This window comes from Stenella coeruleoalba (genome assembly GCF_951394435.1).
Source record: "Stenella coeruleoalba genome assembly, chromosome: 17".
In the NCBI taxonomy this organism is placed as follows: Eukaryota; Metazoa; Chordata; class Mammalia; order Artiodactyla; family Delphinidae; genus Stenella; species Stenella coeruleoalba.
In genome coordinates, this window is record NC_137163.1 from 15,888,125 (window position 1) to 15,914,832 (window position 26,708).

Below are 26,708 nucleotides of genomic sequence, written 5' to 3' on the forward strand. Positions count from 1 at the left end.
CCCAGGCAAAAAACCTCCACAAACCACAAATGTATTTACCTCAAGAAATGTATTTTTATTCTTTTTCAGATAGGTTCATAAGATCTAAATAGGTCCAAATAGGTTTCACAAGGTCCAGATATAAAAGGTTTAAAGGGTGTGCAAAACGCCTCCCTTCCATCCACTAGGTTCTCTGTTCTCACGCTGGAGGCAGCTAATAGCACCAGTTTCTTGCAAAATGTATATTCTTTCTGAGATATTTTAGGCAGGTACAAATATTTACACATATATTATTTTTTCTTCCTTTTAACACAAATGATTATCTCCTATATATACCATTTTGCACTTTGCTTTTTCCCCCTTAACTAATGCCTTTTGGAAGGTGTTTCATATCAAACATACAGACTTTCCCCATTCTCTTTTATTGCTGTACAGTGTCCCATCATGTAGATGTACCGTACCATACTTACGTGTTTCAGTGGCAAATAGGGATGGCTGTTGCTCTCTCTTCTTTCCTGCCAGCAACAAGCCCCGGGTAGCATTGTCGGATTCAGCGGATGGGATCAATAGCAGTGACTAGGTAAAAGTTCATGGTGCTGATGGCTTTAAAGACAGCTGGTATTTATTTATTGTTTTTAACCTCTTTATTGGAGTATAATTGCTTTACAGTGGTGTGTTAGTTTCTGCTTTATAACAAAGTGAATCAGCTATACATATACATATGTCCCCATATCCCCTCCCCCGTGTGTCTCTCTCCCCCACTCCCTATCCCACCCCTCTAGGTGGTCACAAAGCACCGAGCTGATCTCCCTGTGCTATGCGGCTGCTTCCCACTAGCTATCTATTTTACATTTGGTAGTGTATATATGTCCATGCCACTCTCTCACTTCATCCCAGCTTACCCTTCCCCCTCCCCGTCTCTTCAAGTCCATTCTCTAGTAGGTCTGTGACTTTATTCCTGTCCTGCCCCTAGGTTCTTCAGAACCATTTCTTTTTGTTTTCAGATTCCATATATATGTGTTAACATACGGTATTTGTTTTTCTCTTTCTGACTTACTTCACTCCGTATGACAGTCTCTAATTCCATCCACCTCACTACAAATAACTCGATTTTGTTTCTTTTTATGGCTGAGTAATATTCCATTGTATATATGTGCCACATCTTCTTTATCCATTCATCTGACAGATGTTCTTTAGTAGCTCGATTCCAGCAATCATGCTGGCAGGGGCCACCTGTCTGCCTGGGCTGCCTGCGGGATTCACTCAGTCCCTGTGGTCGCCCTACCTCAGGCTGCAGTGGGAAAAGCACCCATTATAACCGGAAATTGAAGGCAGGATTATTCTGATGGCGTTGGATTGGGTGTTGGTGGTGGCATTTGGCAGGTGTATCGGTCATGGCTTTTTTTCTTGAAAGTTGCAAACATCTACCTCAAACTGGCTTAAGCAAAAAAGGAGGATGTGTGGACTTATATAGGTCAACAAGGCAAATTAAGAGTTGTGGCAGACACTGCCCATTGCCTTCCCAATATGCATCCCTTTTATCTTCTCATTGTGCGCAACTAAAAACAGCTCTCCAGACTCCCTTGCAGCTAGGTGTTGGGGGAGGGGGCACAAGACCCTTTTTTAACATTGAAGTGTAAGCAGAAGTATGCAGGATGGGACTTGTGGGAGTCCTGACAAAAGAGGACACACTTAGCTGGCATATGCTTTTTGTCCTTCTTGTCTGGTATGCGGATATGATACCCAGAGAGGCAGCATAAGAGGTGAGAAGGAGAGGTGATGAGAATGGTGGGGCAAGAGAGCGGGAGGATGTTGGTCTTTGCTATCGTCACGGAGCCAGGATTTCAGATCTTGCCTTCTGGCCTTTTGACCACTTGTTACCTGAGAAAAATAAACTCCTCTTTGGTTAAGTCCCAGAGCTGGGCTCTTGTTACATGCAGTTAAATATAGGCCTGGCCGTGAGTCAGCGTAACTGCGTTCTGGGATTTGCATCGTGTCACATTTCTCTGCCTCTTTCTCTCCAGTTTATCCTCTCAGAATACTCAAAGGGGGTAAGGGACTTGGCACCAGCAGCTTTGGAATCATGCTGATAGCTTCCAATCTAGGGACAGAGGGAGCTAGGCCTCTGACTCCAATGGGAGGGCAGAAAACTCCAGAGAAGAGATTTGATTGGTTTGGAAGATGCTTTTTGAACCAGTTACCATGGACAAAGGGAAGAGGTAATATGATTGGCCAGGCCTGTGTCACCTATACCCACCAGGAAGGGGGAGTAGGGAGCAGTTTCCAAAGGAGGAGGGAGTACTTTTTCCAAGAGGGGAGAAAGGTAGGCAGGCAGATGAAAACAATAGATGGCTCTCCAGGAGACGCTGAAAGTTTAAACATGTGGGGAGGAGAGAAAAAGTCATTTCAGGGGGATTGTCACCACCTCCAGGAAGCCTTCTCTGATAGCCTGATTAGCCATTTCTCTTTCCACCCCATTAACTCCCTTGCTTACTCTCAGTATAGCACATGTCACTGTGTCTTGCTGTCTGTCTCCTCCTGGTAGCTCCTCAAAGGTGGGCATTTCATCTTATCGATCCTGTATACCTCCTTCCCATTACTAGCATGTAGAGACCACACTGCGTTTGTGCTTAGATGAATGAATGAAGGGACAGCAGGAACAAAGACAGAGAGTAGAGAAGTCACCTTTGGTTTGGTTGGAATCTTGGGTGTGTGATTAATACAAACAGTAAAGCCTAAGATTCTCAAGGCGGATTATGGCTGGGTTGTTGTAGGGCCTTGAATGTCAGGCTAAGGAGCTTGGGTTGTGCTACGGAAATAGGGAGCTACTGAAGGATTTCGAGCAGGGGAGTGGTGTGATCAGAGCTGCTGCGTTGCTGAGCCTAGATCCTTCTGACTCCTGGCTGCTTTGTGTCTTTATTTTCCATCCTCTGGCTTGTCCGCGATCCTTCTTGGCCTGGTGCTTCATCTGTCTCAGCTGCCTTTGGTGCAGGTGACCCATCAGTGCTTCTTTCCTTTTCCATCTCCTTCGCTGTTCAGTCCTGGCCTTCTTTGTGCAGGTGGAGAGGATGCTTTCTCCTGACTGGTGCCAACTGGGTGACCTTCTGTGGAAGAGTCCCCCTTAGTGGTTCTTGCCTGCCCTCTTCTGGGAACTGGTGGGTACAGCCACCTTCTCTTCTGGAACTGGATGTCAGCGGGTCCCAGCCTTGCCTCATGACGTGACTTCTGCCTTCTTCTCTCTGTCCCCAGATCTCCCTTAATTACTTACAAATACAATCAGAAGTTTCTTTTTGAGTGACTACTGTGTATGTCGGTTTGTCTGATGATAGCTAAGTAAGGAAAAGCCTTCTGACTTCCAGTGATCTAGATATTTTTCATTGTGGGATCTAAGTGCTACGTAAATGTCAGAACATTGATTTTTTGCTAATTTACATGTCTCTCCTATTTTACTGGTCTGAACTGAAGTCACTTTATTTCAGCCATTGAAGAGGTAATGTGTTTGAACTTCATAAAAATGTAAGGCTTACATATGTATATTCCCTTGGAGAAAAGTCTCCCCAATAAATCACACCCAGATGCTTTTATCAAAGTACAGAAGTCTGCAAACCTATTTTTATTATTCACAATAAAATCAAGGCAGTGCCCTAATTAATGATTTTGCTAAGACGTAATTGCTGTTCACATGGAATTTGGGTCTGTAACATTGATCAGAAACCATCCCTGGGTTTGTTTTTTTAATCACATAAAAAGATGGATACACATCCTCGCAGAACACCTGATTGGATTCTTGGCCTCACTGTGGGTGACGGAATTATTTTTTTCTGAATAAGTGGTTTTCCTCCAGCCAGAGGCTAAAACTTTGCCTCTGCCCTTTCGTTAGCAGATTCTCATTCAAATGCCTTGGCTCCAGACTCGGAAATTTTTTCGTGATGCCAAGACCACATCCTGCTTTCCTGGATCCACAGTTTGAATTCCTTCGTCTCCCCATCCATCTGAGTGCAGCCCATCTTTCAAGACCTAATTCTCAACTCTTTCCTCTGAGATCCCTTCTCTGCATCATGATTTTTCTTTCTTCTAAACAATAACACTTCTGCAGTTTGTGGTATTTATTTAGTAAAGGTCCTGTGTTATCGTGTGACATCTTTTTACTTTTTGATGAAATATTATTTATAAATTGGTTGTTTAACTTTACAGAAATTTCTGCCTCATGTCTTTCTGAAGATCTTTAGTGCCAGAAACTATATCTTACACTTTTGGTTGTTTATCCCACAGAAGGTTGAATGTCTGTTGCTATATATTCAGTAGATGAGCAGCAAAGGCTGTTGATGGATGGTTTGCTGTATCATTTGCCTATCCTAGCTCTAATTAGTATACTTCCCTTAGAACTATTTACAAAAGACAGATTGGCCCAGGCCATGATTAACACTTCCTTGAAATATTTTCATGCATTTAGATGCTCTGCAAAATGTATTGCCCAAATGGTGCCGTGTGTCTCTGTGTGCACACAGTGTGGGAAGCCAAGTTAAAACCGTCGTTTGAATTTATTGTTGATGCACGACCATTTCAAAATTTGGTTTTCATTTTCATCAAAGTTTTATACACATAATTTTAGGTGTTGTCTTAATCTGTTTGAGCTGCCATAACAAAATACTATAGGCTGGGTGGCTTAACAACAGACATTTTATTTCTCAGAGTTCTGGAGGCCGGGAAGTCCAAGATCAAGGCGCCGGCAGATTTGAGAGTTTCCTGGTGATGGCTCCTTTTTTGGCTTGGCTTCTTGCTGTGTTCTCCCGTGGTGAAGAGGGAGAGAGAGAGCGAGAGAGCGAGAGAGCGAGAGAGCGAGAGAGCGAGAGAGCGAGAGAGCGAGAGAGAGAGAGAGAGAGAGAGAGAGAGAGAGAGAGAGGTCTAGTCTCTCTTCTCCTGTTTTAAAGGAAACTGGGTGTTCACCCTCATGACCTGATCTAAACCAAATTACTTTTCAAAGGCCCCACCTCCAAGTACCATGACCTTGAAGATTAAAGTTCAACATACACATTTTGGAGAGACGCAAACATTCAGTCCATAAGAGGGGTCAAATAATTTCACAAGGCACATTAAAAAAAGCAGCCTCCGCCTTGCTGCATTATTTTCCTGCTTTCTAGAATCAACATGTCCAACCCTTTTAGCTGATTATTTGATTACCTCCTTATCTCTTTAATATGCTTATAGTGATCTTTTCTTTTCTTCTTCCAGCTTTAGGCATTATTTATTAGCCTCTCACTATTTTAGCTCTCTATCACCCCCTACCTCGTTCCATCATGCAAAATTCCTGAGCCCCCTAATCTCCCATTATCTCACTATTGCTATTTCATAATTTTGCTTAGGTTAATATTCCATATTTAGTGTGTATATTATCCTTTCTCTTTACAGGCTCTTCACAGTTGAAATACAATTATTTTAATTTTCTTGTATGACCTTTAGGTTTTCCTGGAGTTAATAGTTATGTTGTTTTTTCTGCCTTTGTTTTGCTTTATATCACGAATTCATCCCAAACTCTCCCCTCAGTTGTTTAAATCTCCCTTCAATATATTCACTCACATCAGATATTGCAACAGGGCCATCTTTTTGGCTTTCTCTCCTGTGCCCTTCTGAGCTGTTCCAATCTGGACTATTTTCTTTCCAGGCTGAGCGCACAGCTGTCCTTCTTGGATCTCCCTTCATCTTCATCCCTGAGATTCTCTTGGCTTTTTCTTGGACTGATGCTCATATTTCCCAGACCTGTGTCTTCTCTCTTGGTTTCCTTCCTAATTTAGGATGAACAACCTCTCTAGCAGCTTCTTGAGAAAGGGTGTTATGAGAGGTAAATGTTTTGAGACCTATCATGTCTGAAATGTTTGTATTCCACCCCGACATTTAATTGATAACTTGGATGGGTAGGGGATTCTAGGCTGGAAAGGATTTTTCTACAGAACTCTGAAGTCATTGCTCCAGTATCTTTTTGCTTCTAGTGTGGTTATTGAGATTATCCTGATTTTTTGAGTAACATTTTTCACTTTTTTGGAAGCTTAAGATTTTTTTCTTGTCCCCATTATTTTGAAAATTCATGATGATAAATTTTAGTATGGGCTTGTTTTTATCTACTGAACTGGGTATTTAACATGCCTTCTCAGTCTAGAAACTGATGCCCTTCAGTATTGGGGAATTTCTTAAATTACTTCTGGTGTTTTCCTCTCTTCCATTTTCCATGTTCTCTTTTTCTGAAACTTTATGTATTCAGATGATGGACTTTTAAAGTTTCTTTTCTATCCTATCCTCCATCTCTTTGACTTTTTACTCTGCTTTCTAGGAGATTTCCCTAACTTTATCTTCTAACCCTTCTATTAAAATTCTCATTTTGGCCAACATTTAGTTTGACTTTATAAGAACTCTCTTTTGGTCTATAATTGTTTTCTTTTTGATAGAATATTATTTTTATTTAATAAATACAATAACTTTACCTACTTTTCTGAGAATGTTAGCAATAGTTTCCTTTTAATTTTTTATCTTCCTGTATAGACTGCTACAAGTTTTTTTTTTCCCCTTAATATTTTGGCCTCTATTTTTAAAGTTAGAGAATTTCCTTGGAGGTCTGGTGATCATTGGCTAATGCTCACATTTTAAAATGGGACACTTAAAAGCTAACTAGAAGGTCTGTGTGTGAGGGTGGAACCTGTTAGCTGTGGACTTCACTAAGGTGATTTGTAAGGTGTAAGGTGGTTTGGTTGGTTTGATTCTTCCAGGAAATTCTGCTGTCAGCATGTTTGTGACTTTTCTTAGAGTGGATAGATTTTTGGCATATTCAAGAAACAGGAACAATGAAAATGTATTAGTCAAGGTTCTCCAGAGAAATAGAACCAGTATTTTGATTTTGGAGGCTGAGATGTCCCACAGTCTGCTGTCTGTAAGCTGGAGACCCAGGAAAGCCTATGTGTAATTCAGTCTGAGTCCAAAGGCCTGAGACTCAAGAGAGCAAATGGTGTAAATCCCAGTCCGAGAGCAGGTGACCCATGTCCCAGTTCAATCAGTCAGGGAGAGAAGGACAAATTCTCCCTTCTCCCACCTTTTCTTTGTTCCATTTAGTCTTGAATCGATTGGATGAGGCCCACGCACATTGGGAAGGAAAATCTGCTTTACCCAGTCAACTGTTTTAAATGCTAATCTGAAAACACCTTCAGAAATACACCCAGAATTAACGTTTAGCCAAATATCTGGGCATCCTGTGAAACAGTCAAGTCGACACAAAATCAACCATCACAGCCGGTGTGGAGAGAGAGGAGTGAGCAAGAGGAAGATGGGCAAGAGATGCTGTCAGAGCGATGGGCAGGGACTCAGCAGAAGGGGCTTATAGAACACAATGAGGAGGCTGGATTTTAGTCTCAGTTAAGTGGGAAACCTTTGGAGGATTTTGAGTGGGGATATGACGTGATCTGATTTATCCTTTCAAAATGTCCCTCTGTCTACTATGTGGAGAGTTTACGGGCTAAGTGGTGGGGGAGGGCAGTGACATGGAACTAGGGAGTCAAGTTGGTAAGTGTATTAGTCAGGATGGGCCGAGCGGTGCCACAGTAACAATGCTTCATGTTTGGCAGCTCTCCTCCACCTCGTCTCCACTCTAGAATATGGGTTGATGGAGTGGCTGTATCTGGAACATTGTTGGTCTCATGGCAGAAACCAAAAGGATCATGGAGACTCACATGCAGATTCTGAACTCTTCTGCCTGAAAGCGACACACGTCACTTCCTTCACAGTTCCTTGACTGAATGAAGTCATGTGACTAGCCCTGGCAACAGTGGGGGTGGGGAAGTATAATCCTCCAGCAAGAGGAGCAGTGAATACTTGGAAACCACGGTGTAATCTACCACAGGAGGCTCTTGCAATAATCAAGGCAAAAATGAAGCTAGCTAGAGTGGGAGCCGTCAAGGTGGTAAAAAGAGTTCAGATCTGGAATAGAGGTGGGAGGATTTGCTGATGAGTAAATGTAGGAAACTAAGTAGGAATGAATGAAGAGTTAAGAAAGATGCCAGGGTTTTCGTCTGAACACCTTGCGGAATGGTGGTATCATCTGCTGACTTGGAGAAGACTGAAAGAGGGGTGGGTTTAAGGGGAAAAATGAGGAATGCCATTTTGGACATGTTGGGTTTGAGATTCCTAATAAGAAACATGTTGGGTTTGAAAATAAAATTTGCGAGTCATCGGTATATAGGCTGCCTTTGAAGACTTGGGACTGGATGAGATCACATAGAGGAGACAAAAAGGCTGGGATTGAGTTGTGGGGTATCACAACACGCAAGGGTCAGGAAGAAGAGAACCCTGCAAAGGAGGGAGGGAAGAGACGTATTGGGAGAAGAGAAACAAAATGTGTGGCCCAGAAGCCAAGGGAAAAAGTGTTTTATGAAGAGAAGGCTTGACTGTGTCACTTGCTGCTGAGATACTGAGTAAGATGAGAACTAAAATCCATTGTTGGATTTGGCCAGATGCAGGCAGGCACTGGTGACCTTGACAAGCCATTGGTGACCTGGGGGTGAAAGTCTCATTGGAATGGGTGGAGAGGAGCACATGTATCCTTGTGGTTCAAAGTCCAGTGCTTCCCTTGGTTTGCTACACTGCAGGGAAAGTTCTCTTGTACAGAATGGAGTTGTTGAAAATGTTATGGAATCAAAGAACTTGCACCTTATTCTTTGAATCACTCAGCCTGGGAGAACAACCCCCTAAAAACTTGAAGAAAACCACCTGAGCATAACTAGTTCACTGTCTTTTCCTCTGTGAATGTGTGGAATAAAGTGTGTGTAGAAATCGCTCTGTTTCTCTCGAGGCAAGCTCTGAGCCAAGTCTCCATAAATGATGGGGAATGTTATACATGTGTTAGTCCTCTTAACCACGGAGACACAAGGGGAGGCAGGAATGGAGGGCTGGGAGAAAGAGAAACATTACTGTCCAGATTCAAGTACAGGAAATAAAACCTGCTTCTGAGAGCAATGCATTGAGTTCAATGTGGTAATTTTACTCCTGAATAATCTTCCAAGGGGCATTCCAAAGTAAAATACCCGACAGCAAAAACGATGAAATAAAGTGTAAAAGAGGTGAGACATGGAAAGGAAAAGGAAATGTGTGCCTGTTACTGTGTGCATTTTTGTTTGGCCTGTGGGGCGTGCCTGCTGACAACTGTTTCTGGTTGTGTGTGAGAGTTGCATGGAGGTGTGGGTAGACCAGATGTCACTTCTGTGCCTTGGCCTCAGGAACTGATACATCCAAAGTGAGCCAGGTTGGTAAGGCCAGGAAAGCAAGGCTGGGAGGTGCTTTCTATAAACGTGAAACACTTCCAAATATTTTCTAAAGGTGGTTGTGATTCTTGCCTCTTATAATTGTGTTCTCCCAGTCTAGGGCAGTATTTCAAATATTTAATAACTAATAAAGAATAGGCCCGGATTATTCTTTTTTTTGTTTGTTTTTGTTATTATTTATTTTTTAATGGAGCAAGAAGGAGAAATTGCTTGGAAGAAGCAATGGGGAGCCAAGAGGATACCTGCTCCACCCTCACATCCTGAGGCTTAAGGATTATGAGAAACAAAATCGTCTCTGTTTAGGAGGCTGTGGAAGACTCAGTGTCCCCAAGAACAGGCTACATTTTAGTTAGTAGGAGAAGGTGGCAGGAGTGTACAGAGAAGAGGTTGAGGATGAAGGGGAGTTTGCTGGGGAAAGCCTGAGCTCCAGAGGGCTCTGTGGAAAGGTTTCCAGGGGGAGAGAAAGGGTGGGAGATGGTTTTGATTAGGAGATGCACAGGCAGCGTGAATAGAAGTGTCACGTAATGCTGGGACTTCCCATGGTGTCTGAGATGACTCAGATTTTTTTTTTTTTTGCCGTATTAAAGTCTTTTTGCCTTTTAAAAATTTTATTTTTTATACAATTTTAAAAGGTTACACTCCACTTGCAGTTATTACAAAATTTTGGCTGTATTCCCCATGTTGTACAATACATCTTTGTAGCCTATCTTACACCCAATAGTTTGTACCTCCCTCTCCCCCACCCCTATGTTCCTCCTCCCTCCCCACTGGTAACCACTAGTTTGTTTTCTGTCTGCGAGTTTGCTTCTTTTTTGTTGTTATTTTCACTGTTTGTTATATTTTTTAGATTCCACATATGAGTGATATCCTACTGTATTTGTTTTTCTCTGTCTTTCTTAGCATAATGTCCTCCATCCATGTTGCTGCAAATGGCAAAATTTCATTCTTTTTTATGGCTGAGTAGTACTCCACTCTGTGTGTGTGTGTGTGTGTGTGTGTGTGTGTGTGTGTGTGTGTGTATCACATCTTCTTTATCCATTCATCTGTTGATGGACACTTAGGTTGTTTCCATGTTTTGTCTATTGCCAATAGTGCTGCTATGAACATTGGGGTGCGTGTATCATTACGAATTAATGTTTTTATTGTATTTTATTTTTGGATATATTCTCAGGAGTGGAATTGCTGGGTCATATGGTAGTTCTATTTTTAGTTTTTTGAGAAACTTCCATACTATCTTGCATAGTGGTTGCACCAACTTACGTTTCCACCAACGCTGTATGAGGGTTCCCTTTTCTCCACAGCCTAGCCAACATTTGCTATTTGAGTTCTTTTTAATGATAGTCATTCTGACAGGGGTGAGAAGATACTGAGATGATGGAACTGATCCTGAATGTCTCGTGGAAGAGGCTGGATAATCAGCTAAGAATATGGTCCAGTGTTTAGCTGGGGCCATGGGACAGGTGCTTGGTCCTCGGCTCACAGAGTCAGGATGAGAAGCAGGCAGGTGGACATGATTAGGTAGCTTAGGACTTGGGGATGGCCTGTCTCTCCCTTAGGTGGCAGGGTCAGGGCACCTGGGAGCTGCAGCAAGGTGACTATTGTGTAGCAGCATATTTTTCCTCTGGTGGAAAGGGGATTGAAGGTTTGGGGGTCACTCTCATGGTTGGAGTGTGTGCGGAAGAGTTCAGAATGGAAGCAACGGTGCCTAAGGCCATGTGGTTAATCAATGTCAGACCTGGAGTTCAGACGCAGGTTTTCTCAGTTAGTTCATTTCACTCTGCACTACACTCCTCAGGGCGGGGGCTGGGGCGGAGGGGGGGGAGGGGGGGGTGAGATGTCCCGAAGGCAGGGAAGAAAAGCGGCTGAGGAAGGGCAGAGGAAGGGCAGAGGATCAGGCAGTTGGAACGTTTGCTAGGAACTCCAGATAAGTTTTTAGGCAGCTCAGTAGCAGAAATAACTCTCTCAGGCATCCCAGGATGTGCCCTGCAGGACCACAAACCTTACAGAGAAGTTCAGCCTTATCATGGCCCCTGGCGGTTAGTGGGAAACAGCTGAGGAAGGCGTCTCAATAGATACGAGTTCTCTGCAGCCTGTGAATGTGGGCGAGGGGAGTAAGGGAGTCACTAGTTCCCAGGTAGCCCTTGGAAAGTATAAGGGGTTGAACTGTGGCCCCCAAAGGTATGTCCAGGTCTTAACTCCTGCATTTGTGAACAGAATGTTATTTAGAAATAGGGTCTTTGCAGACACGGTCGAGCTAAGGATCTAGAGATTATGTCATAGTGGATTGAGTGTGAGCCCTGTGTCCCATGATTGGCATCCTTACAAGGGAGAGGAAGGGGAGGCTTGAGACGCAGGACAGGGAGAAGAAGGCCATGTGAAGACGGAGGCAGAGAAAGGAGTGATGCCATCACAGGCCCAGGGAGACCAGAGCTGCCTGAGGCTGGAAGAGGCAGGGAAGGACTCTCCCCTGAGAGCCTAGGGCTTTGGGAGGAGTGTGCTTCTGCTGACACCTTGATTTTGGACTTCTTGCTTCCAGATCTGTGAGAGAATAAATTTCTGTCGTTTTAGGCCACCCAGTTTGTGGTAATTTGCTACAGCAGCCCGGAAACGAATAGGGTGGTGGAGATATGGAACCTGAAATAAATAACTGCTGAGCCAGCAGAGGCCTGGCTTCGGGACCAATTATCTGGAGACTTTTCAGCGGGAGGCAGAGGGCCATGACCAGACTTCAGGAGGTGGTGGCGGCTTAGTGCCTCAAAGGATGGGAAGGGATTCCCTGCACCCGAGGAGACATCCGTGCTGGGCTCTCGGGGTCCAGACCAGCCCAGCTGCCTTCCAGGGAGGACTCACCTGCTCCTCCCCAGTCACCATGAGATGAGAGCTGTGCTCTGCACCCGGCAGGGAGGAAAGACTGGCAGACTAAACATTTCCCTCCCAGTGACTCAGCTTGAAAGACGCTGTTTTCCACTGGAAGGGGCTGAGAAACCTTCAGTTGGTGAGTTCCTGCTTCCCTGTGGAAGGAAGCTCGTGAATAAGTTTAGATCAGGTGTAGAAAATAAAATGATGGCCATCTTGGGGGGGCACAACTTAATTATATGTTTACATAGTATTTACTATTTATATAAAATATAGTTAATTATTTACTTAATCATATATTATCACTATTTATTATTTATTATGAATATTTAATGATCATTAACACTAAATTATTTATGATTACTTAATTATTCATAATTATATAATATTATATATTATTACATATTATTTATTATATTATTAAATTATTATAGAAATTAATTATATATTATTTATATAGAATGTTAAATTATATATGAAATTTATATACATAATGATATAATAATGTATATACAGTCTATAGTGACATGATAGTGTGCATATCTATGTACTGCTATAGCTATATATCTGACAATCTCAACCCCCTTAACACGGTAATGAGAAGCAAAAGGAATTTTGTTTCGGAGCCACGTTTGCAGTCTCCCAGCACCTGAAGAAAGCAGCCTCAGTTGCCAAAAGGTTACGTGTGGGTTTAGTTGCTAGGCTGTGGGATTACTTTCCTGGGCTCGCTAGGGAAAAGGACGAAAGGGAAGACGTGAACTAGCAGAGGCATGTGGCATTTCTGTGCTGGGACTTAGGCGAATTATGTAAGTGTCCTTTGCGTTCAAGTTTGCTCCACTTCCACCTGAGAGTTTGCTGAGGGGACAAGTGAGATCCCAAAGTTCAGTCCGCTGCAGTGTGCAAAATGCTAATCAGCGTCGCAGCCGGCAAAGCCGAGGGGGCGTGGCTCTCGGGATCAGCGAAGACGGGGAGGAGCCCCGGCCTGGGAGCCAGGAGGAGTCCTGCTGACTCAGCCAGCCGGGTCCGAGGAGCGTTCCTTCTCACTCATCTACGCAGTGACATCTTCTTGGTGGGCAAGGGGTGGGCCGCACACAACTGTGTTCAAGAGGGTCATTAGCAACGGGATGGAGGGTTTGACTATGAGATGGCACCCGGATGGCATGTGGGAAATGCTGATTTGGGGACATGCTTCCACATCTCTACAGATGTGCCGTTCCAAGTCCCCAGTGAGATTTGAAAAAGCCCTTGGAGATCGGCTGACCCCCTTCCACTCGCCTGCGCAGTGGCTCTGAGTCTGGCGCCTAGCAGGTGCTTAGCAAATATTCGTTTAATGAATGAACGAATGAATAGAGTCCAAGTGCTTGGTTTATAAGCAAGAGAATCAGGGCTCAGAGGAATGGAGAGATTGGTCAGGGTCATGCATCAAGTGTGCGGAAGATTCCAGTACACTGATCACTCAGAGGGGAATTTTCTTTCTGTTCCATCTTGCTGCTAGGACAACTGTAGCCACCAAAAGGATGCTTCAGTACTCTTGAAAGTTGGGCTGCATGTTGCTGTGATACAGACTTGCAAAGAGCTGATTGCTCAGTTGCAAGGGCAAGTGCTATATATGTTGGCTAAGTTAGAAGGAAAGGCTGCCTTGCAGATACCATTTGTTAACTGCCTCTTTAATATTTGTGAGGGGGCTGCCTCAGTAACATTTTGTGTATATATGCTGGTAAAGTTTACCTTTTAAGGGCTGTGATGCCCTATTGCTATTTCATGGAAAAAGCTTTCCTTTCCTTCATATTTACCTACATGAAGAAAAAAAAACAGCAAGGGGACAGGAATGAACATACGTACCTACATACATATCTGGGTGTCCCTCAGTATCTGTGGGGGATTGGTTCCAGGACCAACCAGCAGATACCAAAATATGATTCTCAAGTCCCTTAGTTGGCCCTCCCATATCTGCGTGTTCCACATCTGTGGATTCAACCAACCACGGATCGTGTAGTACTGTATGTATTTATTGGAAAAAAAATCTGTGTATAAGCGGACCTGTGCAATTCAACCTGTGGTGTTCAAGGATCAACTGTATGGAGGTAGGAGGTGACCATTTGTGGAATACTTGCTCTCCTCCAGGCCTTGTGCTAAAACTGTTGACATGTGGAATCTTATTTAATCTTCCCGATAACCCTGAAGTGTGTACTGTCACCACCTGATAGTTTAGCAGATCATGTCTCTGCCCCACCCGTACGCTGTCACCCACTCAGGTGACCAGCAGAAGCTTTAGTGGACAGTTTCTATCCATGGCAAGGGCATCTTAACTCCGGCATCTTTGTTTCTTTGACTGGGGGTGTTCTCTGGCTGAAGAAGCATGCTGGGACTATTTGTTGGAGGTGAGGAAGCAGGTCAGAATTGCCAGAGAATTAATTCCCAGGAGCAACCTCGAAACAAAGAGGGAAGGGAGTTGGTGGATAGGCACCATTTTTTTTTTTTTTTTTTAAATCCCTGATTGGGGCTCTTCTGAGGTGTAGTCGATGGAGGCTTTCAGAGGATACCCAGGAGGATCTGGGCCCCGTTGCCCACAGCTATTGCTCTCTCATTAATGCACTCTTCATTGGCATTCTTCCCTTTCCTCTCTCTCTCCCACCTCTTCACCACGTGTCCTAGAAACAGAACCCACGTGCATTCCCTGGAAACAGAATCTGAGGTAGAGATTTGTAAGCAGGAGGCTTATTGGAGAATACATGTATTCCAACACCTGTAAGAAAGTGAGAAAGCAGGCCCGGGCCGAGGGAAAAGTGCAACTTTGATGGAGTTGCAAAGGAGCACGCAGTCAATCTGTAGGCGCTCTGGAGCTGAGAAGGCTTTTCAGAGGCAAGGGAGCTGGGCTTTTGGACCCAAGTATGAACAGTCCTTCAATGTGGGCTGCCCCTATGGAGAGGGTTTAACCTTGGGCTAGGCAATGCCGTTAGGCTGAAGGCAAGTCCCAGAGAGTGTTGTTATTAGGAGCTCTGAGCAGTCAGCTCTCTGGAAGCTGGGGAGTGAGTACCTTGATTTTGAACGGGGTTTCTGAACACCGCACCCCAGGATCCACTGAAGTTCACCCTTTATACTCCTCTAAGTCCAACTTACATCTAAGTTCACAGCAAGTGTGTCACTGGGGGTGATTGTAAATAGGACAGTTCCCACTTCCATCCTTTGGCTCCTGAGCCCACGTATTCTATTTGTTGGGTACAGAGCACCACAAAATGGTCATTGATTTAGGGTGTATATCACATCCTGAAGGATAGCACTCCATCACTGCAGGATATTATCGCTAAAAAGCACCTTCACGTTGCTCTATGAGGCTGGCTGTTTCTGGATTGTGTGATATGAATTACACCTGGTGGGTCCAACAGCCATATGCCCACTCCTGCACCTCTGTTGCTTTAAAGTCGAGTCCCTTGAACTGAAGCCACGTACTGTAGGATTCATTTCGGTGAATCTAAGACTCTGAAAGCCCTTGGGTGCTGGTGTTGGCCACGACCCTGAGAGCTGTGATGGCAAACCTGCACCTGGAATGTGTGTTGATTTCATTCAGTGTGAATCCCTGCCCCTTCCATGGTGGAAGGGATATGGTGTAACCAACTTGCCCACAAGTAGCTGGTTGGGAGGCTGAAGGGGTAGTGTCATACGGGGAGCTCAGCATTGGTACCTTCTGCTGGCAAGTCCGTTACTAGCCACAGCTAGATCAGCTTCAGTGAGTGCTGAGTCCAGGCACATTGCCCATCCCTGCCACCATGACCACTCTGTTCGAACCCCCATCCTGCTAGCACTGAGGTGGCTGATTACAAAGGTCAGCTGGCCACGTCATTCTGTCTACGTGGCTCTGTCATGCCTCTTCCATGGTGGATGCTCTCTGGTGGGCGCTGACGTGTGATATAAAGCAATCTACACTCCACGCCATTCCCATAGGTTCATCCACATGCCTCTTCCTGACCTTCTTTTCCCCAGCCCTCCAATCCTTTTCTTCCCAGACCCCTGATCTATTAGGCAAGTCTTCTGCCTCTGCTCGTATGACTGCCTGGGCTCTTTACCCACACAGGTGGATGACCACTACCTGAAGCTCTGACCACCAGGAGGACTCGCCCTCACCCCTGTCTTTCAGGGCCACATTTAAATGGGGCTGTAATTCAGCTGGGTCCATCTTGGCTTGGACGCACATGCTGAGCCAACCCACGTGAGAACAAGCTTGGTCTTTTTTTCTGTTCCATCACTGGTCATAAGATAGCCTGCCTTCACTGGAGCCATAGGTATGAGTTGAGGGAGAGGTATCAGTGCAACAATGGTGGATGGTAGGGATTTGGGCCAACTGCTCGTGCAACTTATTTGTGCTCTTTGACCTTGATAGTGGCCCATTATGGATGTATCTCCTCCACCTTGCAATGGATTGTTGCTGGGTTGCCTTACCTTATGACTTGGTGGGTCTGATAGAACCCAGTGCATGATGGGAATCTCTGACTGCAGCATCATTTGATGTCTGTGGTGATATGCTCCATCTCTATTAGCATGTGATGAATTATTTTTCTGAATGGCATGTAGTTCTCTGCTATGAATGGCATGAAATTGCTACAGAACTACAAGGAGTCTATGCTGTAATTCTTCTATTTGAGCTCGTCATAGACCTCATATAGCATCTTTTCCTACTGCAGGTACCTCTAGAACCAACTGGGTGGGGAGGTTGAATTAGGAGTATGGGATTAACAGATACATACTACTGTACATAAAATAGATAAGCAACAAGGATTTACTTCATAGCACAGGGAACTATATTCAATATCTTATAATAGTTTATTCCGTCCATCCTTTCCCCTTTGGTAACCATAAGTTTGTTTTCTATGTCTGTGAGTCTGTTTCCATTTTGTAAATAAAGTCGTTGTATTATCTTTTAGATTCCACATATAAGCGATGTCATATAATATTTGTCTTTGACTTACTTCACTTGGTATGATAAGCTCTAGGTCCATTCATGTTGCTGCAAATGGCATTATTTTGTTCTTTTTTATGGCTGGGTAATATTCCATTATGCATATATTGTAATATATATATAATTATATATATATATATCACATCTTCTTTATCCATTCATCTATTGATGGACACTTAGTTGCTTCCATGTCTTGGGTGTTATAATAAATTGTGCTACTATGTACGTGTATCTTTTCAAATTAGAGTTTTTGTCCTTCCACAGACACTTCTTATTGTTGCAGTAAATGAGGTATCTTCTGGGTCCTCCTATGGGGCGTCATTGGCTGGTGGGTTTTCCAGCCCTGGGTAGGGTGTTCGATATCTATGTCTTGCAACCATACCGTAAACTGAGCAGCTTAAAACCACCTTCATTTATTATCTCATAGCTTCTGTGGGTCAGGAATCTAGACACGGCTTAACTGGGTCCTTGTTCAGGGTCTCCCAAGGCTGCAGTCAAGGTGGTGACCAGGCTGCATTCCTATCTGGAGCTCAGGGTCCTCTTCTAAGTTCATGCGGTTGTTAGCAGAATTCAGTTCTTTGTGTTGTAGGACCGAGGTCCTGATTTCCTTGCTGGCAGTCAGCTGGGGGCTGCTCTCAGTTCCTGAAGGTGGCCTATAGTTCCTTGCTGCAAGGGCCTCTCACAACATGGCAGCTTATTTCTTCAAGACAGCAGAAGAATCTCTCACTCCAAGATGCTAAGACAGAGTATTATATCCCAAGGTGGAATCATGGGTGTGACTATCTCATTACCTTCGCCATCCACTATTGGCTAGAAGCAAGTCCCAGGTTCTGTCTGGCTCAAGGGGAGGGGATTATACAGGGATGTGACTTACAGCGATCACCTTAGGGTGTGCCCACCTCAGGTAGCATAACCACTCCAACACTCCTGCTTCTCTAAGCCTTCAGTTCTTTCCTCCACTGTCTGCTGTGGCAGCTCTGGCATTTCTACCTCACTTACTATGAGACGAAACTTTCCCCAGGCTTTCAAGAGCCATCCAAGGTGTATCTTCACACCACCTCCTATGGTTCTTGCCAGGGTGTTCAATCATTTTCTTGCATCAATAACCTCTTCCTTATTTGGCTTTATATTCTGTCCTCCTTGGCCAGAATATCCAGTATTCCAGTCCTATACATACCTTCCTGGCTCCTGTTGGTGCGTTTTGGCTGGGCCCTGCATCTCCTTTGGCATGTAGGCCTCTTGCAGCAGGTCCAGCACTTCCCTGGGCAGATCATGTTGTGACTTGATGCCAGTTATTGTTCTGGTGGCCAGGAGAGGAGGTGGAGTGAGATCCCAGCGACGGCATATGTTGTCTTGCAAGATGGTAGCCCATGCATTCAAGCTGTCTTCAGCAAGGGCTGGGAACACTAACCTGTAACAAGGAGGAATGGGCTACTTCTTCAGGCTTAGAGGGTTCAGGAGGATCTGATGGCACAAGGTTTGTAAATGCATTGAGTCAGCTGTCACTACCCACGTGATAACCAGGGTTCCATTCCTTGCCCATCGGAGCTCTATCCTAGACACAGCAGCCTTGCCGCAGTTGGGATTCCAACCTTCTCTGGGGCTTTGCTTCCTTATAATTAAGTTCTGGGCCTGTTGCTCCATTTTTTCTGCCTTTGGGCTGCAGGAGGTGAGATTCTACTTGCTTCCAAGGAGGCCCTCTGACTTTTACTCCTTACCTCTCAATGCTGATGAACCACCTCAGCCTTTCACTGTCTTTCTCTAATGCATTTATAGCTCCCAGCAGCAGCCATTGAGTCCATTGTGTTTATGATTACTACTTCTCTTGCCCCGTGCCTCTCAAATGCTCTGGGGGTTCACCAGCCAATGCATTGCCTTTTAGAAGTATCTCATCCAGTTCAGAACAAGTGACAGTTTTAACAATTGCAAGTCCAATATGCTAGGGCTCTCATACTCCACCTACCACCATGATGGGGTACTTATTGCCAGCTAGCTAGTGGGGAACACAGCTCCCAAAATTCTACTTTAAAATCAGCCTCCTAAGACACCTCCTGACAGTAAGTCTTAGTTCAGTTTCCCCAGAAGCAGACTCTGAGGTGGAGACTCGCATGCAGAAATCTTACTGGGGTGTGCACTTGGGAACAGCACCTGTAAAGAAGTGAGGGAAGCAGCACTGGGTGTAGGGAGAAGGTAAACCATGATGCGGTTGCAGTAGAGGACTTGCTGATCCCACAGAAAGCTCTGGAACTGGCACTGCCTTTTATGGTCATCCTGCCTTGGGAAAAGGGAGCCAGGTCTTTCTGTCTATGCATTGACTAGTCATTGGATGTGGTCCCTTGGGGAGGAAGCATAACTTGGGGTGAGGCAGGTCTCTTTGACAAAGGGCAATTTCTAGGGGGGGTGCCTCTGTGAGCAATTAGCCTCCAACATCCCCAGCTGCTGGGGTAATGAGTCCTAAAGGGGGATCTGGCCATATGCCACAGTAGCCACTATACCAGTGTTTCTTAACTAGGGGTGATTTTGTCTCTTGGCAGGGTTTGGAGACATTTTTGGTTATCACAGCTCGAGGCAGGGGGTTTGCTACTGGCATCTGTTGGGTAGAGGCTAGGGATGCTGCTAAAAATTCTACAGTGCTCAAGACTTTCCCTCACAACAAAGAACGATGTGGCCCAAATGTCAATAGTGCTGAAGTCGAGAAACCCATGCTATGCCATGCTTCCTTGGATCAGCTCCCAAATGAATTAGTTGCACCAAAATCCTTGTCTTAGGGTCTCTGTTTTGAGGACTCCAAACTAAGACATTGGGGAATATCAGAATTCAAAGAGACAAAGTAATTTGCTTGGGGTTGTACAACTTGTGGGTGGAGGAACAAGAATTGGCACCCCGGAATTTCTGTTTGCTGAGCCCACGTTCTTCTCTATGGACCATGCTGCAGGGCTGGTAGGTGGACCACTCTCCAGGTCTCACAGCATGTGTAGGATTTGGTAATGGGGAGTATTAGGCATTTTGGCAAATTCTGGTTCCTTGACAAGTTTGTTGGCTATTCAATTATCATACAACCTTTCTCTACTGGACTGTAGAACATAGTGATTGGAATGACTATTTTTCAATTCTCCCAAAGTCTGTAGATAACTAGTACCATTATAGATGAATAGAGATAAATTAATTTATTACATACAGTGGATGCCTTATGGCACTAAACCTTAATTCTCTTTCAGAAATTTGATTGAGAATGGCTATATGGGTGGAGATATTCCTCTGAAGTTGCTGAGCTTCCATTTATTAAAGTATTTGTTGATTCATTCTTTCTTTCCCTTACCTGTTCATGATCTCATTTAATAAGTGGTTGTGCTCAGCGGTAGACACTCTCGTATCATAGGCATAGCTATTATTGTCAGATGATTCTACAAATGATGGAAATGAGAAGCCCAGAGAGGAAGATGAGTCATTTTCTCAAAGGTCTTGGAGCTAATTCAAGACAGAGTTAGGATTAGAACCAGGTTCCAGAGGGGGACAAATGTGCTGAGGGAAGACAGCGGTATGGTCTTTACTGCAAGGACAGGAACGTGTGACTCTTCTCAATTTGTACTTTATTAATATGCGTCTCATATTCATTCTCTCAGCCCACTGCCCAAAGGTACAAAGATGTAGCTTTTCCCTCCGTCTATAATCTTCTAGAAAGCTGTCTGCCACTGGGAGCCTTTGAACTAGTAGGTCTCATAGTCCTGGCTTTGCTTTAATTTGGACCAAGGGAGCTGTTTAAATCCAAGGAGTTCCTCTCCTAGCTGAAATGCAAAGCACAGAAATGCAAAAGTTCCCAAATCTCTGGGGCAAGAGAGCTCTAGCTCGCCATTGAAGCAAATAATCTGTGATACTACCTGCTTTCTGCAAACAATGAACCAAGCCAGCTTTAACTTTTGCCAACCTTAACTGTAAGCAGAGAAGTCATTGTCAAGAGTTTGTAAATTGGGATTTTCCTCAGGCTCAGAACCTTGCTTAGAAACCACGTTACTTTCGCACTCCGCCCCAGTCCCTGTGCACACTTAATTTTCTCATTCTTCTGGGATTGAGTTACACACCTTTGGATGCCGGTATAGTGCTGGGGAGAAATCTGATTTTGTTTTTCCTGACCCACTGACTGAGTTCATTCTGCTTAATTCAGATCTGAGCGCTGCCAATTCCCAATCTTATAATCCCGTTCAGAGTATTATACTATCATTACCACTAAGGTGCCTTTCCCTGGCATTTGGCTGCTGGTTTCATGCCAGAGATTCACATGGGTTGCAAGGAAGTGGTTCCCAGTGCCCAGTACAGGAAGTTAGAGGAGAGTTATTTCCATAGGAACTGCACCTGTCAGGTCAATCATTGACTCCACATTTACTACCAGTGGATCTAAGCCTAAACTAATTACACTGTGAATTTCTATATTTAATTTCTCTCTTTAAATTCTTATCCTTATATTAGAGAAGAACTTGTGGTTGCAGGTGAACCCTGCTAGCATTTGCTTATCAGCAAGGGAGCTTATTGGTTCAGGCTATTGGGAAGGTCATGGATGAAACTTGTTTTCATGATAACTAGAATGGGGGACTAGAGAGTTCTCAGTATTTGGTCTGATCAGTACATATTTATTAGGGGTAAAGTCTTCCCTAATCCTGGTGCATCCTGACCCATGGAGGTGGTACCACTAGGCTAATACTCTGGACCTTCCCCATCCCTTCCCTTTGCAGAGGAGGGCTGCTGATCTCTGATCGTAAGTTGGGGGAGAATAGACTGGGTAATGTTCTCAGCTCAGACTTTCCACTTCTTAGAATCTCAGTGAAGATGGATCTTCTCTGTCCCTCCCACATGCCTGGGGACAGACCTGTGGTTTTCTAATACTGCCTAGGACTGGGCGGAAAAGTCTGCCTAACTGTGGGGTTTCTTACTATTTCTTATTTGTTCCCACAATTAGAATCCACCTCTCCAGGAGCACCTGCTGTTGGTAATAAAGGTGATATTTTGGCCTGCCGATGTCTAATCTTGTCTATCTTTCACATGATTTTAAATCTGAACGGGGAAAGGAGTGTTATTTCCTGGGCCCTTTTCAATCTCACCCTTGATCATTTGTTCAGCAGTTGTTTGTTGCACGATTATTATGTATCAGGCGCAGGCCCTGTTAGAGACAGAGAAAGACATGGTTCTTGCCCCTGATGGACTCGTGGCCTAGTGACAGCTGCCCACTGATGCATCTCCAGGGCCCTGCACACTTGATAAATATTTGTTGAATGAAAGAAAGAATGAAGACACTGCATTAGAATGTGGCAGGTGCGCAGTGGATACAGTGGTGTGTTACCGTGATCTCCCTCCAGGACCCTGGGACCCTTTCCTTCCTACTCTAAGCGTTGGCCCCTGGTGGCTCTCAGCTGAGCCTCTCTCCAGGAATTGCCTTCAGTGGAAGAAAGCAGCCCTTAACTGCCCGTGTACCATCCCCAAGGGCAGCCCTTAACTGGGCAATGCAAGGTACAGAGACCTGGCCCCCATGTTTCAAGGTGGGATAACTCTGAATGGCCAGTTCAGCTCTAGAGCCCCTGTAGGGTTGGGCTGAAGCTTTTATGTGACTACTTAACAGTTCAGCTTCTGCATCTGCCCAGTCCTGCTTCCTTCATTCCTTCAGGTGTTGATCCTGAGAGCATCCCATGACAAACTTCCCCCGTGAGAATTTCCATTTCAATGTCTGTTTCTAGGAACCTGTTCAAGGCATAAGTGCAAACTATTATGGGATTATAGGGGAGGGGTTATCAGGTCAACCTTGGCCATTTAGTGAAGCAGAGATAGTACCAGGAATAGAGGAGAAGATGGGAAGAGGGATTATAGGGGAGGGGTTATCAGGTCAACCTTGGCCATTTGGTGAAGCAGAGATAGTACCAGGAATAGAGAAGATGGGAAGATTGGGCAAAGGATGGTAGGGGCTTGCTAGAGAAAGTAGGGAAGGATGTGATTTGGGAAGAGAGGGGCATGGAACAAGGTGAGAAGGTGGAGATCCTGAGACAGAGGGAGTGCATGCCTATTGCTGAGATGATAGGCTTCCGCTGTTGCTCTCAATTTACACTGCTCTGTTCAAGGAAGCAGCCCAGCTAGAGAGATGTGGGGACAGATGTCTTGACTCTAGGTTGAAGAGGTGGTGGGGTTTACCCATAGTGATAAGGGAGGAGCAAGTGTAGAGTCAGGGATCTAAGGGCACTGGAGAGGGCAGCATGGCATGTGAGTGGGGATTCCTGGGTGGAGAAGACCAGAAGGCTCCAGAATGTCGTGACTGACTCTTTGCAGAGCTGGCTGTATATGACCGACTAGGGAAGGGCTTGCTTTAGCTCCTGGGGTTCCCTGACATAATGCCTGGGCATGCACAGCCTGCAGGGAGTGGAGGGGGACCAGGATGCCTGCTGTGGCCAAGTGGGCTCAGCCAGGATGAGCATCTGCTCCTTCTCTGGCAGGTGCCAGGGCAGGGGGATGAAGCCAGCGAGGAGCAAGCTGCCCAGAGGGCAAGGGAGACAGGAAGCGCAGGAGCTGAAGGGGTGGCCCAAGGAGAGGACCAGGCAGAAGAAGCAACCTCTGACTTTCTTTTCTTTTATTTTTCTTTTTTTTTTTTGCGGTACGCAGGCGTCTCACTGTTGTGGCCTCTCCCGTTGCGGAGCACAGGCTCCGGACGCGCAGGCTCAGCGGCCATGGCTCACGGGCCCAGCCGCTTTGCGGCATGTGGGATCTTCCCGGACTGGGGCACGAACCCGCGTCCCCTGCATCGGCAGGCGGACTCTCAACCACTGCGCCACCAGGGAAGCCCCTTTCTTGGTTATTGATATAAAAAAAATCAGTTTCCCTCTCCTGCCCCCAGTGCCGCAGAAATGAAAAGCAAAAAGCTTTAGCTTTCTAGATGGCTAAAGTTTTTGATCATGCTCATTGCTTCTACCTAATATAAGATCTGTGAAATTAGAATCCGATCCAAATCACACTGCATAACTAATATATGCCAGAAGCTATGCTAAGCAGCCTGGCTTCATGTGCTAGTAATTATAATCAAAGAAGCAGTTCCTAAAATAATTAAATTTAATGAGAGAAGAATAAACAGAAATGCCATTTGGTTACTCCTCAGTGGATTGTTCTTACCTTGCTGTGGATGTTAGCTAGGTTGGTTCTTTAGTGGTGAATCCCTAATGTTTCATAAATTTACGAAACAAAATGTTATTGAAGGTCTTTGTGGTGACAGACACTGTGTCAGGTGCTGGAAATGTACGTGACAAGTATAGCGGGCAGCAAAGAGATGAGGCTTTTAACACCTAAGGACAAAATAATTTGTTTTTCGATATTAATTCCTTTAGATTTGAATATGTTTAAATTTTAACTTTCAGGAGGATTTAAGTTTTCCTAAATTGAAGTATAGTTTATGTACAATATTATGTTAGTTTCAGGTGTACAACATAGGGATTCAACATTGAAATACATTATGAAATAATCAGCATGGTAAGTCTAGTAAACATTTGTCACTATACAAAGTTATTACAGTATTATTGACTATATTCCTTATGCTGTTTATTACATCCCTGTGACTCATGTATTTTATAACTGCAAATTTATACCTCTTAATCCCTTCACCTATTTCACTCATCCCCACCCCACTTCCCTCTGGCAACCACCAGTTTGTTCTCTGTATCTATTGAGTCTGTTTCTGTTTTATTTTGTTTGTTCATTTGTTTTGTTTTTTAGATTCCACGTATAATCATGGAATCATATGGCATTTGTTTTTCTCTGTCTGACTTATTCCATTTATCACATTACCCTCCAGGTCCATCCATGTTGTTGGAAATGGCAAGATTTCATTCTTTTTTTATGAATGATTAATATTCTATTGTGTGTATGTGTACGTATGTATATATATACCACATCTTTATCCATTCATCTGTGGATGGGCACTTAGGTTGCTTCCATATCTTGGCTATTGTAAATAATGCTTCAGTGAACATTGGGGTGCGTATATCTTTTCAAATCAGTTTTCTGTTTTCTTCAGGTAAATACCCAGAAGTGAAATTGCTAGATTGTATGGTAGTTCTACTTTTAATTTTTTGGGGAAGCGCCATCTTGTTTTCCGTAGTGGATGCACCAATGTACATTCCCACCAACAGTGCATTAGGGTCCTCTTTTCTCCAAATTCTCACTAACACTTATTTCTTATCTTTTTGATGATTGCTATTCTGACAAGTGTGAGGTGATATCCCTTTGGTTTTGATTTGCATTTCCCTGATGATTAGTGATGTTGAGCATCTTTTCATATGTCTGTTGGCCATCTGTATATCTTTTCTGGAAAAATGTTTATTCATGTCCTCTGCCCATTTTTTTTTTTTTTTTTTTTTGCGGTACGTGGGCCCCTCACTGTTTTCGCCTCTCCCATTGCGGAGCACAGGCTCCGGACGCACAGGCTCAGCGGCCATGGCTCACGGGCCTAGCCGCTCCGCGGCATGTGGGATCCTCCCAGACCAGGGCACGAACTCATGTCCCCTGCATCGGCAAGCGGACTCTCAACCACTGCGCCACCAGGGAAGCCCCTGCCCATTTTTTAATAAGGTTGTTTGTTTTTTTGATATTGAGTTGAATGAATTCTTTATATATCTCAGATAGTAACCCCTTATCAGATACATCACTAGCAAATTTCTTCTCCCATTCAGTAGGTTGCCTTTTTGTTTTGTTGATGGTTTCCTTCACTATGCAAAAGCTTTTTAGTTTGATATTAACACATTTGTTTTTTGCTTTTGTTGCCCTTGCCTGAGACGACAGATCCAAAAAAAATATTACTAAGACTAATGTCAGAGTTTACTGCCTATGTTTTCTTCTAGGAGTTTTATGGTTTCAGGTATTACTTTAAGTCTTTAATCTGTCTTGAGTGTATACGTATATGGTGTAAGAAAGTGGTTCGGTTTCACTCTTTTACATGTAGCTGTCTAGTTTTGCCAACATCATTCATTGAAGAGGCTGTCTTTTCTCCATTGTATATTCTTTTTAAAAAAAATTTATTTAATTTATTTGTTAGTTTTGGCTGCGTTGGGTCTTTGTTGCTGCATGCAGGCTTCCTCTAGTTGCGGTGAGCAGGACTAATCTTTGTTGCGGTGCACAGGCTTCTCATTGTGGTGGCTTCTCTTGTTGCAGAGCATGGGCTCTAGGCGCGCGGGCTTCAGTAGTTGTGGCTTGCGGGCTTTAGAGCGCAGGCTCAGTAGTTGTGGTGCACGGGCTTAGTTGCTCTGCAGCATGTGGGATCTTCTCGGACCAGGGCTTGAACCCATGTCCCCTGCATTGGCAGGCAGATCCTTAACCACTGCAGCACCAGGGAAACCCTCCATTGTATATTCTTGCATCATTTATTGTAGATTAATCAACCACATAATTGTGGGTTTATTTCTGGGCTCTCTATTCTGTTCCACAGATCTATGTGTCTGTTTTTGTGCCAGTACCATGCTGTTTTGATTACTATAGCTTTGTAGTATAATTTGAAATCAGGGAGCATGATACCTTCAGCTGTGCTCTTTTTTTCCCTCAAGATTACTTTGGCTATTTGGGGTCTTTTGTGGTTCCATACAAATTTTAGAATTATTTGTTCT

General features: G+C 44.3%; 1 protein-coding gene across 1 annotated transcript in view; it reads left to right on the forward strand.

Annotated features, from left to right (window-relative positions):
• LOC307176060 (uncharacterized protein) overlaps positions 1–12,415 on the forward strand; it is a gene marked incomplete at its 5' end in the record, with an annotated part of 90,730 nt that extends 78,315 nt beyond the window's left edge. The window contains one exon of the mRNA XM_079901805.1: positions 11,847–12,415. Within this exon, the coding sequence (XP_079757931.1) occupies positions 11,847–11,865 (19 nt within the window). The 3' untranslated portion in view covers positions 11,866–12,415. The remainder of the gene's footprint in view (positions 1–11,846) is intronic.
• Between the last annotated feature and the right edge of the window lie 14,293 nt (positions 12,416–26,708).